General features: G+C 38.2%; 1 protein-coding gene across 10 annotated transcripts in view; it reads right to left on the bottom strand.

Annotated features, from left to right (window-relative positions):
• DNAH10 (dynein axonemal heavy chain 10) overlaps positions 1 to 18,430 on the bottom strand; it is a 57,188-nt gene extending 38,758 nt beyond the window's left edge. For 2 of the 10 annotated variants that reach the window (XM_021412544.1, XM_021412546.1), the window contains exons 1-24: positions 17,930 to 18,264; positions 17,522 to 17,629; positions 15,705 to 15,841; positions 14,807 to 14,912; positions 14,460 to 14,575; positions 14,096 to 14,174; positions 13,279 to 13,436; positions 12,459 to 12,689; positions 12,060 to 12,250; positions 11,393 to 11,591; positions 10,459 to 10,653; positions 9,657 to 9,827; positions 8,734 to 8,910; positions 8,215 to 8,388; positions 7,441 to 7,610; positions 6,590 to 6,741; positions 6,034 to 6,198; positions 4,901 to 5,105; positions 3,944 to 4,100; positions 2,269 to 2,745; positions 1,653 to 1,811; positions 965 to 1,081; positions 788 to 890; positions 374 to 552 (exon numbers count right to left, since the gene is read on the bottom strand). In XM_021412544.1, the coding sequence (XP_021268219.1) occupies positions 374 to 552; positions 788 to 890; positions 965 to 1,081; positions 1,653 to 1,811; positions 2,269 to 2,745; positions 3,944 to 4,100; positions 4,901 to 5,105; positions 6,034 to 6,198; positions 6,590 to 6,741; positions 7,441 to 7,610; positions 8,215 to 8,388; positions 8,734 to 8,910; positions 9,657 to 9,827; positions 10,459 to 10,653; positions 11,393 to 11,591; positions 12,060 to 12,250; positions 12,459 to 12,689; positions 13,279 to 13,436; positions 14,096 to 14,174; positions 14,460 to 14,575; positions 14,807 to 14,912; positions 15,705 to 15,841; positions 17,522 to 17,629; positions 17,930 to 18,158 (4,155 nt within the window). In that variant the 5' untranslated portion in view covers positions 18,159 to 18,264. Of the gene's footprint in view, positions 1 to 373; positions 553 to 787; positions 891 to 964; positions 1,082 to 1,652; positions 1,812 to 2,268; positions 2,746 to 3,943; positions 4,101 to 4,900; positions 5,106 to 6,033; positions 6,199 to 6,589; positions 6,742 to 7,440; positions 7,611 to 8,214; positions 8,389 to 8,733; positions 8,911 to 9,656; positions 9,828 to 10,458; positions 10,654 to 11,392; positions 11,592 to 12,059; positions 12,251 to 12,458; positions 12,690 to 13,278; positions 13,437 to 14,095; positions 14,175 to 14,459; positions 14,576 to 14,806; positions 14,913 to 15,501; positions 15,560 to 15,704; positions 15,842 to 16,416; positions 17,499 to 17,521; positions 17,630 to 17,929 lie in introns of those variants that run through there. The other 8 variants (XM_021412540.1, XR_002443373.1, XM_021412542.1 and 5 more) reach the window with 8 other exon arrangements.

Consider the following 18,616-nt stretch of genomic DNA (forward strand, 5'->3'; position numbering starts at 1 on the left):
TTTTAATTTTGAAAAAGTAAAGCTTCTTAAAACATAAAAGACCAGCTAAAGCCTGAGATATCCATTGTCACCTGTACATCCAAAAGTAGTCCCACTGAAATGATCAGGAGACATGTACAATGTAAGACCATCCAGTAATTTCTGAGAAATGCATATCTGCTGCTATCTGATAAATGTATGCGTTTGGTTCACTATGGAGAAGTCCTGTTCTCCTCTACTAATATCATTAAACTGACTTCATGATGGTGAACTACACGTCAGTTTATTTCATGCAAAGGAACAGAGTTGACAGTAACTAAAGGACAACGCGAGCTCTTCTATGTCCCACCTTTTCATGTGGCATGTGCCTGAATGTGAGTGTGCATACACTTACTTTTTGTAATTCATAAATTTCATAGACTTGCTTTAGACCTTTCATATCATTCTGCACTTTCATTAAGTCAGGATACACTTTAGCTGGCAAGTCAAAAAGTTTCTCAACACTGCCCAGTTCCTGATGAATTTTTTCCAGTTCTTCCACTTCTTTTTCAAAAATGGCCATGAGTTCCAGTCCTGGAAAAGGATAGAAATTTTTCTAGATAAACGCTCCCATGGATTATAGGGAATAAATAAGACAGCATTTGTATATAGTCTCTAGAAATTACAGTACTAAAAACGTCATATTGATCAGTTGATCAGTTTGTATGTTAATAAGGAAACCAAATTTTCTTGTTTTACATAAAATTTGATGATTTTTCCAAAGAGTAATATTGTTAAGACATCACTTTACACACTTCAATCCATTTACCTTTATCAAGATCTTCTCCAACAGCACCAGGTCCCACAGCCATGAATTTAGAGAAGAAATCTGCTACCTTTGTACTGTAATCCTCAATCTCTTGCTTTGTAATCTAAAGAGAACAGAGTTTAAATTGTTTTCCCTTCCATTTCTATTTTTTTTTTTCAATTTAATTACAAATACTACCTCTGTGAACTTTCTTTTTACGCTTCCAAGGCTGTGATCAACTACTGATGTTTCAAAGAAGAGAGTCTCCCACATTTCCTTAATCTTGCTAGCCATCTCTCGCTCTTCTTCAGCCACCTAAAACAAAACAGTAATATTTCACACAAGAAATAAATACTCACAGGAAAGTGAGAAAGATGTGCATTATAAAAATGCAAAAGATGGAAACAGAATTTAAGTTAATCAGTCTTAAGTTGCACCAGGGTAGGTTTACACTGGACATCGGGAAGAATTCTTTCATATAGATAGTGCCTAAGCATTGGAACTGGTGCCCAGGGAAGCGGTGGAGGTCTCATCTCCAGAGGTATACAACAGATGTGTGGAGGTGGCACTAACAGACATTGCTAAGGGTTTAGTGATGGAACTCAGTAGGTTAGGTTGGTGATTGGAATTGATGACCTTCAAGGCCAAGCTAGATGATTCTATGAATCAGATTTAAACACATGCAATATGTCCATTTAAAATGGAGCTATTGCTTCAGGAATGGAGGTTGCATTAGACAATCTCCAGATGTCACTTCTAACCTCAACAATACTGTGATTTTGGGAAATGTCTTAATGGGAGAACAATTATTCATTCACATGGGAGCATTTGTGACCATACCTCAAATCTGAAATGTTTTATGAGAAAAGACATAACATTCACTTACTTGAATATCATACATTGCCAGAGTTCGGTATCTCTCCCAGATGTCCAAATACTTCAGTTCCACTGTAAATGACATGCCTCTGATAGCTGTAATTGTACTGAGGATTATTTTCAGCTCTTCCAAGGAATCAGGAGGTGTCTTAAGATTCTCTGATAATCTCTGTAAGAATAAAAAAATAATTTCCAGAGGCAATATCGGGAAAGTAATTAGCCAGTTCTTACTGAAACACAAAACACAAGTAAATAACATGCTGACTCTTTCATTTCTAGTTTATGTGATAAACATAATACGAAAAAAAATTAAAAAATGAACAAAAAGTAAATACCAATACAATAGGGTTGGTTTTGTTACACCAAAAAAAGAAGCTGTAAATGGTGCTTTCAAAGGAATTTCAGAATTACCTACATGAACCATTCACAAACATAGGAATGAGAAAGCTCCTTTTTTTTGCATGTTACTGTTCTCTCTTGTTTCCTAGCTACACAGTGACAGCTCACCTCTATACGTATGGAATACTAGAGCACATCAGACAACTCAAACTAATTCAGAGAGGTTCAAATGGTCACCTACTAATCAGTGAGAACTGCATCAGACAACAAGAACACAAAACACCTACCCCAATCTCCTCCTGAAGACTGAAGAGTTCCTTTCTTGCAAACTCATTAAGTAACTTTCCAAGGGAAATCAACCAGTCTTTAGCTTTATTCTCCACTGCAGAAACTAAAGTACTCATACTAAGTCTGATAAATTGTTCATCTTTTATCAAGGGCTGCTGAGTGACTTCTTGAGCTATCCTCATGTAGAACTGAAACTTTTCATCGAAGGTGACACAGGAAGGCTTTTCATCAGCAAGCTTCTTTATGGCCATGTCTTTGTCCAGTGTCCACAGAAAGCAATACCTCTCCCAGGGGTTCAAATACTTGCTGAGAGAAGCTAGGACTCTGTGGACATTCTGAATGATGAGAGCAGCCTGCTCAATTATCAGAGGGTTCTGGGAGATGTCACTGTAAAAGCTGAAAGTGATAACTTCATCTTCTGCAACATGCTGAGGAGGACATTCAGTACACGTGCCATGCATCCATCGCACAAAATGCTAGAGTTTTCAAGACAGGTTTGAAAAATAATTACCTTGTAAAGAGTCATGTTAGTCAAATAATTCATCGCTATTTAGGAGACTATGTACAAAGTAACGTGAATGATTTCTTGAATCAACTGTTTTTCTGACGGCATGAAGTTATTTCATACATGTTCAACCTGCTAGTTTTATGTTTCTGTTGTCCTCTTCTTTATGTTTTAATAAAGAATATTAAAAAATAAATTTTGTTACTTATATACCTTAACTATCTTGTACATTTTCTATGTGGCCCAAGACAATTCCTCTTCACTCAGTGCAGCCTAGGCAAGCCAAAAGGTAGTACACTCCTGGGTTATACTTTCCCAAACACTCGAGAGAAGAATTAATTTCATCCTAACAAAATCTTTCCATGCATTATTCAGTCTGTTTTTTTAAAATCTCCACTGAGTGACAACATAGCATAGCACAGGGAAACAGGTATTAGACTAGACAGGCTGTATAAAGCAGTCTAGCAGAACAGCAAATCTAAGCCTAGGAAGCACACTTGATCTAAATTTAGCCATTTCATATAACATTCAGAATAATTTCTCCATCAACAGAGGGCACACAGGATTGCAGTCATAACATTTGGCTTCTTTTCTGAAAAGTATTTCAATATGATCATATTCATACAAGAAAATATTGTGACATCTTTGTCAGAAAACCAAATAATTCGTCTGCTGTTAACTGGTTGCACTAAATGTGTCCTAGATGTCCTTCTCATAACATTTTCCAAACTGTTTGGTCTTTTTTTGTTTTTTGGGGTTTTTTTTTGCTACTTTCTATGGAGACCTGTAAATGTGGAGATTTTTAATATAGAGTGATATTGTCACTCTGACAGCCTATTTGTACATCAGAAAGCAACATCAACAGTGAAAAGTATTTCCTTCTGATGTATGCTGATTTATAGAACTAAATTATGTCCTTATGGGGTAGCAAATCATTTTACCTGAGTAAAAATTGCATAAAGCATTATGGCGATTTCTTTCCTGTGTTATCAGTTTGCAAAATTAGGAAAATTCCTAAAATTAGAACAATGTACTGGATATTTTTATTTCACGAAAAACCATTATGAATCTTCCCTTTGACATTAATACTTGCCCAAACATAAAGTGAGATTAATTCATTGTAATCACAAGCGAAATATGACAACAAGTAAATCTTAATCAAAAATCACCTTTGTGACCTCAACACAGTCTCGGATACATTGTACTGTCATTTTGTCAATTTCACTGGCATTAGGTTGCAAGATTATCTTTGGAGGAGACAAAACAGCTTCTATTTGGAACAGTGGCACATTTGCAAGAACAGCTGCATTAAAAGCTTGCAAATTCCTGGGAGAGGAAAAAAATCATGTCAAAGATAGCAACAAGCTGCCCAAGGGAGATCAAAATGCCCAAGAGAGATTTCAATTATGACGTGCATTTAGATATGCGAGCATATCTGTCAGAAGTCAGTTAATAGTTATTTCAGCTGTAAACACTGATGTGTATCTGAGCAAAATTGTCCCACTAAGACTGATTAAATGCAAAACCTTGGCTAACTAAAAGAAGTTACTGAACGAAATGAATGGGGATACGCCAGTGCAAAAGAATCCTAAGACTACGGTTTAAAGATGTGGATCATGAGAGGGAGAGATGGCTGGGAAGCTTCTATAGCCCTGCGATTCTCTGTTAGAGATGTTGTAACATCTTATAACATCTTGCCATAGGAACCTCCTTTGCCCCAGGTAAATCATAATCCAGCAAACCACTGTTCTCGTACTGCTGTTCCCTGCTTTACAGGAATGCGTTGGGCACCCAGACAACAAATTTACAAAACTGTATTCTTCAGTAATACAAGGTTGTGATTTTAAAAATAAAGCAGAGATATGCAACTCCATGCCCTGCAGAAAATGCACATTTTTCTCCCTCCTGCTAACAACATGTCAATACCCATTCTCTTGGAATTCGGGTCTCTTTTCTGTCTTGTTACCAGTTCTCCACTCTTTGCACAAAAGCAGTCCAAACACAAGCCTGTTTCAAACTGCAGATCATTGAGGTGTTCAAACAGAATATAATTATTCGTGAGTTTAGAACAACAGATCTAGAAAAACCTAAGAAGGAAAGACTAAAAATGCATTAAATTAACTTACTTCAGAATTAACTGCGTCAGCGTCTGATAAATCCTCTTTTCCCAGTATCCATAATAGGAGGCCAATATCGAAGATTTGCCACTGCTCTTATTGACAAGTTCTTCCACTTGTGTTAACAGTTGTGGAATGGCAGTATAGTTTCTAACCATGTGTTCTATATCTTTTGCTCTTTCACACTTAACATACTCAAAAAATTCTTTCAAATCTGCAAAACAGTACAAAAAATAATGTTAATAACTGCAAAAGACTTAACAGTCTTCAACAGTGGAATAATTAGCTGGGCTTTATTTGTGAATATGAAATACTAATAAAATATCTTCATTTAATAATGCTAATTTATTAATTTTTAAGACCCCTATTTTATATGGATTCAATTATTCAATAGCAATTATTAGATGTGAAAGTAACCTCCATAAGAGTCAGAAATCACAGAATCATTTGAGTTGAAAAGGACCCTTAAAGGTCACCTAGTCCAGCTCCTCTGCAATGAACAGGGACATCTACAGCTCGATCAGGTGCACAGAGCACGGTCCCTCATGACCCTGAACATCTCCAGGGACAGGACATCCACCACATCTCTGGGCAATCTGTTCCAGTGCTTCACTACCCGTATCATAAACAACTTTTTCCTTATATCTCGTCTAAATCTTCCCTTTTTAGGTTGAAACCATTTCTCCTTGTCCTATCACGACAGATCCTGCTGCAGAGTCTTAGTTCATCGTTCATACTTTGTCACTGGAGTGACAGGGAGGCATGGGAGACAATCACCTTGCTTCAATTTCCCCCTGAGGAAAAGAGTTCAGTTGAGCTGGCACTCAAAGCAGTTTGCAGGTCTAAGATTACACTAATGCATACAAGGAAGAGAAACCCAAGGGAAAGCTAGGGGGAAAGTCATCAAAAGCAAGGTAGATACTGATCAAATTATCTATCTGTATACTTACCTCTAAGTTCTTCTCATTGACACTGTCAGCTTTAGGGTTCTGAAGCACTGCTTGTGCTTCCTGTGATACACCATGAAATACTACTGTAACAACTCCTGGAACTGTTATACAGTTTGGTCTTAGCAACTAAAAAATGCAGACAGAACAAAATAAAACATCACAGAGCTCAGAAACTAGAGTATGAAGACTTACTAGGAAGTTCATCACCACTCTTTGAAAGCGGAAATTTAAAAAGATTTGTTGCTTCTATTAGCAGAAGGTTGTCATTTATGTCTCCAGAATTAGCATGAATCTGATTGACGAGGAATTCAAACTTCCTGATAGCTTGTTTACATCGGACTATAAAGTCAGCGATACCTTGAAATAAATCATAATCATTTGCTTTCCTTCTTTTACCAAATCTTTCACCAATCTATCAAAATTATGACAACGAGATGTGACTGAAATAAAAATAATACTCTGCAGATAGATTACATGTTTTCTCATTTAATGCTTCATCCAGTTCCCTTTCAGATTGAAGAGTCTATATCCATTTCCACTTAATGTTTTATATTTAATGAAAACATAAGAAATATCCTCCTGGATCAGACCCTGCCTAATGTAGTATTAGACTACAGCAATAGCATGTAATGTACTATTTAGGAATATATTGATTTCATCTGGTATAGCAGATAAAACGCAGAATTGAAGAGATTTTTTAACTGAAAAGTCAGTATCTGAGGCCATTTTTAAACTATATCTCCATTACCTAAGGAGTTCCAGTTGAGTCTTCTTTGCCCTGGTTTGAATACTCTCCAGAGTTCTTGAATATGGTCATCAAGAAGTTTGGTTTCTGCTTCATTCAATGTTTCTACTAAGTTGTGATAGTGATCCAGCATGTTTTTTAATCCATTTGCATACCTAATAAGTGTAAAACACAAAACAGCAACAAAGATACATATTAAAATTTGTACACTGGGAAAACCATTCTGAACATAAATCAAAATTTGCAGGAACAACCATAGAATATATATCAATCATATATGCATTCACTTCCTATCAAAAACAAAAGAAAAATCCCACATGATCCCAATAGTAGCTAGACCAACCTCACCTGCTCCAACAAAGTGTTTAAGACAGCCTCAAACTGACGCACATAAAGGAATAAAATAAGTGAATTGTAAAGTCCTGTTAGGGCTCTTGTTGGCGTATTTAAATGCCTAAATGTCTGTGATCATTTGGGCAAAAGTAACACTTACAAAAAACAATTATTCAATGCTGCACAAGAAAGCGGCAGCGAGTTCAAATGTTAACTGAAATTAACATAAAATTAGCAATTCATGGCAAAAAAAAAAAAAAAACCTACTTCCTTGCTTTGTTTTTCCTTCAGATGTTCTTCTGATATTAATTTGTAAAACACAGTCCTACAGGGAGAAGGATGCAGACAGCACCAGAGGAAAGACTGCTAGTGTGTCATAGGCAATAGCAATTTTGTCTTTAAAAGAAGTCAGTAAGAGCTCTCCTATTTCCAAAATCCAATGAGTCAAGGCACACTTTGGTTTGGAGTGAAATCACTTGAAACATCGATGCAAGTCTGTATGCAAGCAGTTACAGCCTTACCTAAGATATCTGTCTTCCTGTAATGCCACATTTCTTGCTATTTCTGGGACTGGAAACCCCAGTTGTTCCATGTACTTTGTTTCAGTAATAATCTCTTGCAGTCTGGGAGAAAAATTCACTAGGAATTGGACACTTTTCTCTGCAGTGACAGGCTCCTCTGTTACTGAGGTCTACAACACAAGAAAGCAGCAGAAAACAGAGAAACAACACCAGACAGTTCCAATGCAAGGAAAAAGCTAACTCTTGGGGACATTTGATAAGATGGTAGGTAAAAGTCAGACAGTGTGGCTGACATTCAGAGCTGGTGGAAACGCCTTTAAAATTTGATAGCTATCTCAGTATTCTATTTTCAAAAACCTTTCTGTGTACTGCTACAATCCGTTACCCAGAAGTCCAAGTAGAAGTTCATAGTCAAATGAAAGTTTAATTATACAGGGTTCTGAATAGTCTCCGCTGGGAATTAACCACTACCTAACTTCAGTCCCAGGTTTTGTTGAAACATCCCCAAAATATTGCACCAATTACCAAAGATTAATAGGAAATACACCACAGGAGAAAATAGACAGAAACAACATTCATGCATCCACCAGCCAGCAACTAAAGTCCTATGAAGGATCTAAAAAAAACCTTTGAGTTCAGACCTTTAAAAAGTTTCCTTTAAAAAAACAGTATTCCTCTTTAAAACATCACTCTTAAACAAATCCCACTGACCATCAGATAGGTTTCAGTTCTTTCTCACAGAGAACCCTAGTATGTTATCTTTCTATCTCTTACCTGATCAAAAGTCTCTAGACTAACATGGGTTGCTGACCCACCAGTAATGACTATCAGCAGAGTTTTTTTCAATAACAGTGGGAGAATCTGTTCTGTCTTATCTCTCCACTGACCATATTTCTGATCTTCATACTCTTTCATCCTCTTGGCCACTTGAAGATATGTTTGTTTTACCTAGAAAGGAAAATTCTGTATCATCTAAAAGATCGAGAAAAGTGTTCCACTATCCTGTCTTAATAAGGTTTGTCTCTAATCCTTCTTAGATGAGAGGGCAAGTAATGCCTTGTAATTAATGCAGACAATGAAGAATTTAGGTTTTTGAGTTCTGTCATTGATTCTGTCACTATCTCTCTGAGAAATAGTGGAAAGGTTTCCAATCAACTTTTCATGCCTAATGTGGATCACTACATGCAAAGACATTCTTGGAACTTAATGCACAGAAGAACATTTTCACATCCCTAGAAGAAAGGTATGAGGAAAGTATTTCTTCTTCATTAAACAGCAAAGGAACCAACATACTTCTTTTCCACGTTCACTAGCAAGCAACCCCTCTACTTCCTGAAATCGAACAATAGTGTGTTTGATGCGATAGAAAAGGGATCGGGACCAGTATATTGCTCCAGCCTGTGGAGGATGATTCTTGAACAGGGGTGGATCCTTGAGGTTTTGAACAAAGATCTGCTTAACATTTTCAACCTAGAAAAGAATAAAAGAATCATTGTTAAGAATAATTTCTCTATTTGCTGTTCCATGATCAGTATCTAGCCTGGTGCAAAATACAAGCTCTGTACCTAATTCCAGCAACAAGATAAAAACAATGATCTTTTTTTCCTCATTCATCTCTTTGTTGTATTAATTGCATTACAGAGAACATTTTCCTTCCTGTATCTTGCGGAACTGCTGTTTTGTCTTTGCATTCTTTGTGATACTACATTTTATTGCTAAACTTGGCATTCTTTGAAATATTAAGATAAATGCTACGATAGCAAAGGCTTTCCAACATTTAGGCTTCACAGAAGTTATTTTCACAGAACTGAGAAATTATTTCTGCCTTCACTATTAAACTCTGGCACATTTTTGTCATACCATAAAGTTGCATTCAGCACCAGAAAGCTAAAAGATGGCTTTTCTCAGGAAGGACTACTGTTGTACTGCTGCTCACAAGGTAAAGGAACAGTCACAAGCCTCATAGCACAGGCAAACATTTTTCACTTCCCATACTGTGCTACACATATTCAGATACGTACATCATTTCAGCAAATAAACTATACTATCTTGCATGTTCCAAAACAGGAACAATTCTTAGGCTTATTTTTTAAAACCTGTCAGTCTTTCAGCTGGTAAATGACACTATACTTTTGTTGAGATATGTAGAGAGAGACAGATTTATTATTTTCAGTAAAGAGCTTCACATATAAACAAAGACATCCTAAATTAAATACCTCTTTACAGTACTGGGCCAATATGTCATCGAATTTCATCATCAGCTGCTTATTAATTTTTTCACGACAGCGGATGTTTCTGAAGTTCAACAGCATGTCAAATGCAGCTTCTGCTGATCGAAGACTCTTAAATGATTTATCAATGAAGTTTTTGGCATCTTCTTCAATAGTCTAAACAGAGACAAAGGAAGAAGGCCAAGAAATCCTGCCCCTTAGAGCTTCATCTTATGAAACCAAGAAAGGAATGCAAAATGAAAATACCTTTTTGTAACAGTTGTATATTTTTATTGTTCTTTTGTCTTAGAAATGACTAACAAACTGATGGCTTTCCAGTAAGCTACAGAAAACCAGTGTTAAACCTATGTCTGCTAGGAAGGTATATGAGTCACAAAAAACATCGTAACATCTTTTATTTGTGAAAGACCTTTCATTAGCTGAGGGATAAAGGGATGGATGCATCCAGAAAGAGAAGTTCCACTTCTTTGTGGAACATGATTAAGATACATAGCATATGAGTACAGGGAGGTCACACGTAGCTTCTGGTCATGCTGGAGTGATTTTGCCAAGGAACATAAAGCATGTTTTATCAGTTTGCAAGATGAAGTGAAACTATAAACAAAAAGAACTTGAAAATAAAGTACTGACTTAAAAAAAGTGGTTACATACCTCACATTTTCATTTACATATTTGTTCATTTATATATTTTTTCAAACATTTTCTTTAAATGAAAATGCTGATTTTCTAGAAGGAATTTTTGTATAGGAAGGAATAAAGGGGAAAAATCACCATATGCGATACGTACTGAAACTTTCGCTTTAAATTCTTTCACAATTAATTTCCAATCATGTGCATTTTCAAGGCCAAAAGGGTCAAAAGTCAGTTCTTCCACTGGAATAGTTAGTTCATTTACTCTTCTCAGAAGATCGTCAACATGCTTTGGATCACCTGTGACAGCTTTCAGTTCAGAACCAAATAGATTGTAAAACTCTTCAATGACCTGTTAATTCAGAAGAACTAATCAAAAACCTTTATTTTTAACGGGTGGTTGTTTTTTTTTTTTCTGACATTTAACACTTTTCTGTTATTATTTCCTTTTTAAATAACTATAGCCCAGAGAATGATCAATTCTTGTTATGATTTACATTTTGCATATTCCTATACAAGACACTAAGTACCTTTAGGAAAAACAGCTCCAGAGGCCCAAAACTGCAGTTGTCAAAACAGAAAATAGTAAGTTATTATTTCTTTTTATTTCACTAGGGTTCACTGAGCATTGACAGACATTAATATTTCTAGTTATCCTACTCTAAAGGAGCCCAAACACAGCATTTGTCTGTTCATGTCTGTTATCTTGCAACTGATACACTGATTTATGTACAGACAAATTTTATATTATAGTATACTTAAATGACTAGCTTATCTAAAATGAAACCACAAGCCATGAAAGTTGTAAATATGCCAAACAATTGTTACAAGTCTGTATGTTAATAGCAGTACTGTACACAGTACTTTCCATAACTAGTACCTGAGAAGAGCTATTTCATCTCCAATGTAAGAGCATCATTATTAAAATCAAAGTCATTGCTCAGGTCCTGAGGTTAAACACACACAGGAAAAAAAACCAAACAGCTAAAAGCTATTAGCATTTCAACAACTACAGTAACAGAAGAATCTCCTCTACTTAAGAAAATACTGACGACACAATCATACTATTTAATTACTTTCTATACTGCTACCTGCAAAATATCATATAGATCTTGACAGACTGAAGTCATATGATCTGTTTTTCCAAATAAACGTTTTCGGTCAAATTCCCAGTGTTGCTCTCTTCCTGATGCTTCAATCTGGGCACGAACAGCAAAATAAGATTTCTTCCACTGTTCAAGAGTACTTTTGGCTTCCGTTATTTTCTTTTTCGCAGCAGCTCTATCTTCTCTATTAATCAAATCCAAAGAGTTAATATACTATAGATAGAAAGATTATAGATATCACATGATATCTCAACTGATTAATATATCCTGGTTGAGCAGCTTCTAATTACATCAGATCTGGGTTAGACTTGCAACTGCTAGATCTTAATTTTCAGTGGGACTGATTTTGAAAGGAGGTATTATTTCTGGACTGATTTTAATTATATTTATGCCACTTTTGTACCACAGTAATTGCAGGGTGTTTATTGATTTACACTCTTTCAAGAGAAAAGAGGACAAACACCTGCTTCTTCAGGACTGGTTCAGTAATTCAGGAAAACTACAACAGAAATTGACTTTTAATTGACCTTCTAAGAGAACTTGAGATAGAGAAAAACACATATTTGATGCAACTGTTATCTACTACACCTACCATAAAACAAATAAAGCTTTTAATAAATACAGCCCAGTTAAGTAGGAATCCAGTACTTACTTAAACAGCGTGTGTAAATCCACAACTTTGGACACTCGTTTTGAAATTTCCCATGCAATTCTTTCCATCAGGGGTACCATCCTTTCATCTGTGTTGTAATACCGTGAGATAATCCATACCATTCTCAGGGCATTCATCAGCGAAGGAATTGTATCCAAGACAACATAAAACCCAGTGCCATGTGTTAAATTCTATTAAATATATAAGTACTGTGAATAAGTTGTCATGAAAATACAGATACATATTCTATAAATCAATATTTATTCTACAGTTAAGAAGTTAAGAAAATCCATGACATTAGTAAATGAATAACCCAGTCAAGGAAACATCCTGATGACTAAATTACATAGATGGTTAAAGATGTGCAGATCTGCACAGGGTTTTCTTAAGGATACATACCTTCAAATGGTGTTCCAGAGTTGAAAGAAATCTAACATTATCAAGAGCTTCCACACAATGTTCGCTGAGGTCATTTAAAACTATCTGTAAATCTATGATATGCTCAGATTCAGCTTCCTGTAATATCGCCAAGACTTTCTTCACTTCTGGAAGCTTTGTCTGTTCATTAAGATCACTTAAAACAGCATTTCTTACACACCAGAGGTCAATTTCTGCAAGTGGACCATTACCCTACAAGTTAGGTGGAGTAAAACAAGAATTCTAAATTACCATTACGCAAGGGTGAGATCCTATAAACAACTTTACATTTGTTCTTTCTTTTCAATATGCTGACACTGAGAAAACTCAGACGTGATTCAACCATGAAAAAAGACAGAAGAATCTCTGAAATCCTAAGTTTTACACAGACAGAGAACTGCTCATGGGGAGTATTACCTGGAGTTGAATTTGAAGATTCCAGGTTTGCAAATATGCATGTGCAAATAACTTCATAGACATGTAATACCTCATATGTAATTGTATAACTCATATGTGTAACTGTTTGCAGAATCAGAACCTTACTATTGGATTTTATTTTATTTGAAAGATGATTTTTCAAGGGAAAGTTTCCTAGGTGGATAGGATCTGCAGAGAATTGCTTTATATTCTACTTCCCAGAGTCACACATGTCCTCACTACCTTTGTTCTACTTTATTCCAATTAGTAAATAGTCTTTCCAACAATCAAACATGAAAATGGATTAAAACAGAGCACAAATCATTCAGAGAGACTTTTGAGGGGTCTCTGGGAGTAAATAAGCTTGGTTTAATGGAGACATTACCTGTGGAACCTTTTTCAGTTGTTCCTCTAGAGCTGTGGATATTAACTTTTGCCAGGTCGTTGCACAACTTTCAAGAGCTTTAACCACTTCTGGAACTGTAGCAAGAACACTCACTTCTCCATCTAGATTTACAGTTGGCATGTCCAGTTTAATCTCTTCTGGCAGGAGCAAAGGCACTTAAAATTAACTGTCTTGTTCCACCAGCATCGTTAAAGTAACATCACTGAAATGGCTTACGCCTTCCATTTTATTAGCTACTTGAGTATAGGCAGCTTACTACCTGCCCTCTACCTGTTGACAATGTGGCAAAAGGCATCAGTTGCTCCATAGTTAACACACTGCTAAGATATATTCCTGGAAATAACTGAAAAGCTCCAGCTTTCAAGCCTCAACCCAATCACTAGCTATTAAGAATTAATATTAGGGCTTTGCTGAAAAAAATAATCAGTCTTTCTACTGTACAGCACTAAATTTTCCTCAATGGCAGGACAGTAACCCATGTGAGAGAAGAGATGCCAAACCACACGTGAAAGTCTGATTTGGTATACTGCTTTCTACATCCAGCAATGGCCACAGTTTTCTGAACACTCAGAATAAACCAGGCATGTTGACTTTCTCTCCAGTTCTCACTCCAGATTGAAAGAATGTCACGGAATTAGAACATTTCCCCATACTGATTGCTGTGCTTCAGAGCAGTAAAATACTACCATTAACAGCAAGAGAAACTTTGGTCAGATCTGAAGCAAAGCCATTCCCAGGTGAACCTATTTTTATTGTCTTGTAGTCTGAACAACACAGTACTAGCATAGATACTCACCTTCAGTTTGCTGTACAGTTGGATGACAAGTGCTTAAGATCTTTTGCATGTTCTCTACATGGTATGCTTTCACAAAAGTCTATCAGCACAAAAAAATAAACACACATAATGTCACATTCTTAAATGTTTCTTAGATAGGCCCAGGCAATTCAGTTAAATAATGACTGTCTCCACATACTTACGTGATATTTTGTTTCCCCAAATTTTCTAAGCATTAGCACAAACTTCATTTTGGCATATGAAGGTCATTCATGAAATACTACTATTTCATACACTTAGTCCATGTAGTCAGCGGAATACTACGCAGGCAAATCACTCATAGAAACACTGAAAACTCCATATATAAAAGCTTTAACACATTTACCTTTGAGAAAATATTCTTTAGCATCAAAAGAGCACTGTCAGTCAGCAAACCAAACTCTATCACTTTCGGAAGAACCACATCAGCTTCAGCCAGGTCATCAGGTTCAGGAACTGCTTCTAAACAGTATACAAAGAATTAGCATAGATCTAATTATATGGTACAAAAAGTAATTATTAAAACAATTGCATAAATCTTTCCCATATTAAACTCCAAAAAAAACCAAACTGCGTTTGTAATGATCTAGGTTTTATGCAAGCCACTTTCAAAACTTCTGCTGTATTTAATATTGTAGATGGCTTTTCAAAAAGTTTGGAAATGCTGAACCATTGGTTATTCAGGACAAATACCTTTGGCATCTCTTAAAAAGTATACAGTAGCATCTGATACAAATTCTTCAGGAATTTCATCAAGAGCCACATAGAAATACACTTTGTCAGTTTTCTGTTCTGTTAACTGAAACAGAGAATATAAAGGAAGAATGACCTACTATTTGCTGCCATGTTTCTTAACAGCAACATAATTTTTGCCTTCTGTGAGCAAAGGGATAGAATCATTAGTTCAACTACAATACCTTCATATTGCTATCCAGGTAAATATCAGGACATGAAAAAATGAAACGTTAAAAAAAAATTGCTTGGCTAACAGTAAAAATCATCAGCTTTCTAAATGATGTTAATTTCCAGACCAACAGGACCAAGAGCATTTGAGCCTGAAATATAAAAAACTGGAACGCACTTAAATGCCCCCCATAGTGCCTGTCTGAGAATGTGCAAATATCTCCTCCCACTGCATCTCAATCATAAACTAAGTTTAGTAGATAGCCAAGGCTCCATCTCAACTGCTTAGTGAGGTAAAAGCCTTGAGGTACAAAAGCGTTTGTTCACTGTCCCCTGCATGCTCCTCCCATGCTGCCCTTATCTTACAATTATTGTAATTGCAACTTTTCTACTAGAAGCAACTCTGGGAATAGCTAATGTGGTATCTGAGTAACTCACTACTTCGTTTCTGCACTAAAAACATAGTGTTATGCCAAGTAAATTACCTTTGTAATGTCTTGTCGGTCAATTTCAGTAGCTGTGGCAGACATCACAGGACAGCGTCTTCAAATGAAAATTGTTTTATAGTAAGATGTTCTGTTCTGCTCTAAGTACTTGGTCTGTACTGTACCTCCATAATTTTACTGAAACGTTTGCATCAGAAAGCTATCATATCCCAAAAGAACAGAATGAAATACAACACACTTACCTGTGTTGTGTGTTCTGTTGCAAGACTTTGCTCTGCTTCACCCAATGCAGACCCACTAGAGAGAGCTGATACAGGACCTGAAACACTTCTGTTATCTGAAGATTCCAGATCGGATGTCTTGCTTTTCTGAATCGTGCCTAAGAAAAAATAACACAAGGGAACTCCATTAAAGTTCAGATATTCAAAGTACATAAGATGGATCCTTCCAATTTTCTTCTAAATCTACTTCACTGAGCATTTTTTTCCCTCTTCATCACCACATTTCAACAACCAACCATCAATGCATTTCCCCATACAACAGCACTACTGCGCATATTAGGACCAAATCCTAATAATGGAAGAGACCATACTGCATCCTACATACAATTGGGCCTTATTTAGAACATCCTGGGCTACAGCCCAGGCAGCCTTCAATCCTGATGTCACCGATCAGTTTGCTTGTGTTGGTGAGCAACAGGTCCAGTACTGCATCTCCCCGGGTGGGGCTATTACTTGGCTAAAGAAGTCTCCTGGATTGCCTACAGCTTGCTGTGCTACTTTTTCAGCAGATATGAGGATGGCTGAAGTCCCCCAGCAGGACAAGAGCCTACAATCATGATGCCTCCTATAGCTAAAGGAGGAAGGCTTCATCAACAGGTTCCACTTGATCAGGTAGCCTGTAGTAGACACAAATCACAAGGCTCCCTTTGTTGCCTTGGTCTCTAACTCTCACCCATACACTTTCAACTTGCTCGTGGCCGTTCTTCAAGGATAGCTCTTCACATTCCATTCCTTTCTTGATGTAGAGGGCAACACCTCCTTCTACCCTTCCCCGCCTGTCTCTTCTGCACAGCTCATAGCCATTGATAGCCACATTCTAGTCATGGGAATCATCACACCAGGTTCCTGCGACTGCAACTACATCATGGCTTTCCAGCAGCATGGTGGCTTCCAGCTCCTCCTGTTTGTTTCCCAAGCTGTGTGCGTTGGTGTTGAGGCACTTCAGCTGGAGGCACTTCACCTTGTCCCCTTCTTCAAGTGAAATTCCTTAATTCCCTTAGAGTATTTCCCTATTGCCTCAATAAAACATGGCATAAAGGGGTATAAAATACCAGATTGTGACTCTTTGCTTCTGTAACTGTTTCAGAAACTTTCAAAAGTTATAAATGTATTGACAGTAGAGAAGAAAACTGCATCTCACAAAAAATCACTGTTATCTTCTGACACCCTTTCTATCATTTTTTCCTTTATTCTGCCATTTTTTGTGTGAAAGGCTTCTTGCAGTGCTGTGGTTGAAGTACTGGACCAATCTTACCTCTTTACAGGATCGCTCATTCTTGATAAACTACACTAGAATAAGGAGAAGAGTTTGCAACTCTTAAGGAAAATAAATTAATTCATGCTAAAGGAAACATATTCACTGTATTTTATCAAAATTAATCTCTAATAATCTGAAATTATAAAGCCAGTAAACAATATCACAGACAAAGATTGGATGAAAGATCTGTGTCTGCTGGCTGTGTTTTTGCTATGTGTTTTTGTTTTTTTGGTTTTTGTTTTAATCCTAGTCAGTCTCCTTCATTCCATCAGCTTGGAAAATATGAAACAGCCACACGAGGAGAGGTTTCTTCCGAAGAACACAGCTCTTGGGAAACCATTAATTCACCCCTCTGCCTCCAACCCCACCCACAAAATCAGATCTGCTTTCCTGGCAGAAGAAGCTGCTGATGTTACAAATACTGCTGGATCTGCTCTGGGGGGCATATCGAGGAGTGAGACCAAACCCCCGTGGCAGAAAGGCCTGAAACTTGCGCGCTTTGGCTGCTCAAATCACCTACTTCCTTCCAACGCCACAGAGGAGGCTGCCTCAGCCAGCTGCTCAGGAAATGAGTTATCAGAGCCTTCTTCCTTCTGCTCATCTCCAAACTCATCTGTACCACCTGTGTCTGCGCACACACAAAAAAAGTCAGGAAAGCAAGAGAGAACCACCCCATAGCGGTGATGGTGCAAATCACCCAAGTTGGAGAGGAGAAAGGGTTTGAAAACGGGAGAGATAAGCAGGGCTCAAGGAGACGGGATGCGGCTCGAGGGAGAGAGGAACACGGAAAGGGGCAGGGAGAGGGGCAACAGGTCTGGGAGATGGGATAAACAGGAGCTCGTGAGAGAAGAAAAGGGAAACGTGGGGGAAGGACCACAGGAAGCGCTTCCGGGGATCGTGGGCCCCGCAGGCAGCAGGGCGGCCTCACCCCCTGCCTCCTCGCTCTCTTGGGGCCGCCGCTCGGCCCGCAGCAGCAGCAGCACGGCCGTGACATCCTCATCGTTCTCAGCACCGCGGTTGAGGAAGCGCAGCACGGCCCGGCCCTCCTCGCCGGCGTTCCGGCTTAGCAGCTCCTCGAAAGGCGCCGCGTCGGTCAACCCCAGGGCAGCGAGCGCCCGATCCCGCAACCACTGCACCCGCACGTCGCCCAGGCTCATGGCGCCAGCCACCGACGGACGCCGCCAGGTCGCTACGGCAACAGCTCGGGGAGGAGCGACGGCCGCAACCCGCCCGACGGCCGCCACAGCGCCGCGCGCCGCCCAACGGCCGGCACGCGCGAAGGCCTTACCGCCGCTCTGCGCGTGCGCTGTTAGCTCAGCGCCTGCGGCCGGGCGGGCTGAGGGCACGGGGAAGCGCTGCTCGCGCAGGGGCTGCGTGCGGGACCGGCTCCGGCGCGTGGCGGGCACGGGGCTCCACAGGAACTGAGGGGCTCAACAGCGCAAACGAGGTTTTATTTGCAGTTAGTAGGACGTGCGCTATTTAACTGACAGACGTTAAACAGCAGAGCAGGATGGTAATATCCCCATTTCATGGCTGTTAAACACTGTGGTAATTATCCCGTTTTTACACATTTTTTTCTTTAAAAAGATCCATGAGAATTTTTGGTGCAGTTTTA

The sequence above is a fragment of the Numida meleagris genome, chromosome 14, assembly GCF_002078875.1.
Source record: "Numida meleagris isolate 19003 breed g44 Domestic line chromosome 14, NumMel1.0, whole genome shotgun sequence".
NCBI classification, from domain to species: Eukaryota; Metazoa; Chordata; class Aves; order Galliformes; family Numididae; genus Numida; species Numida meleagris.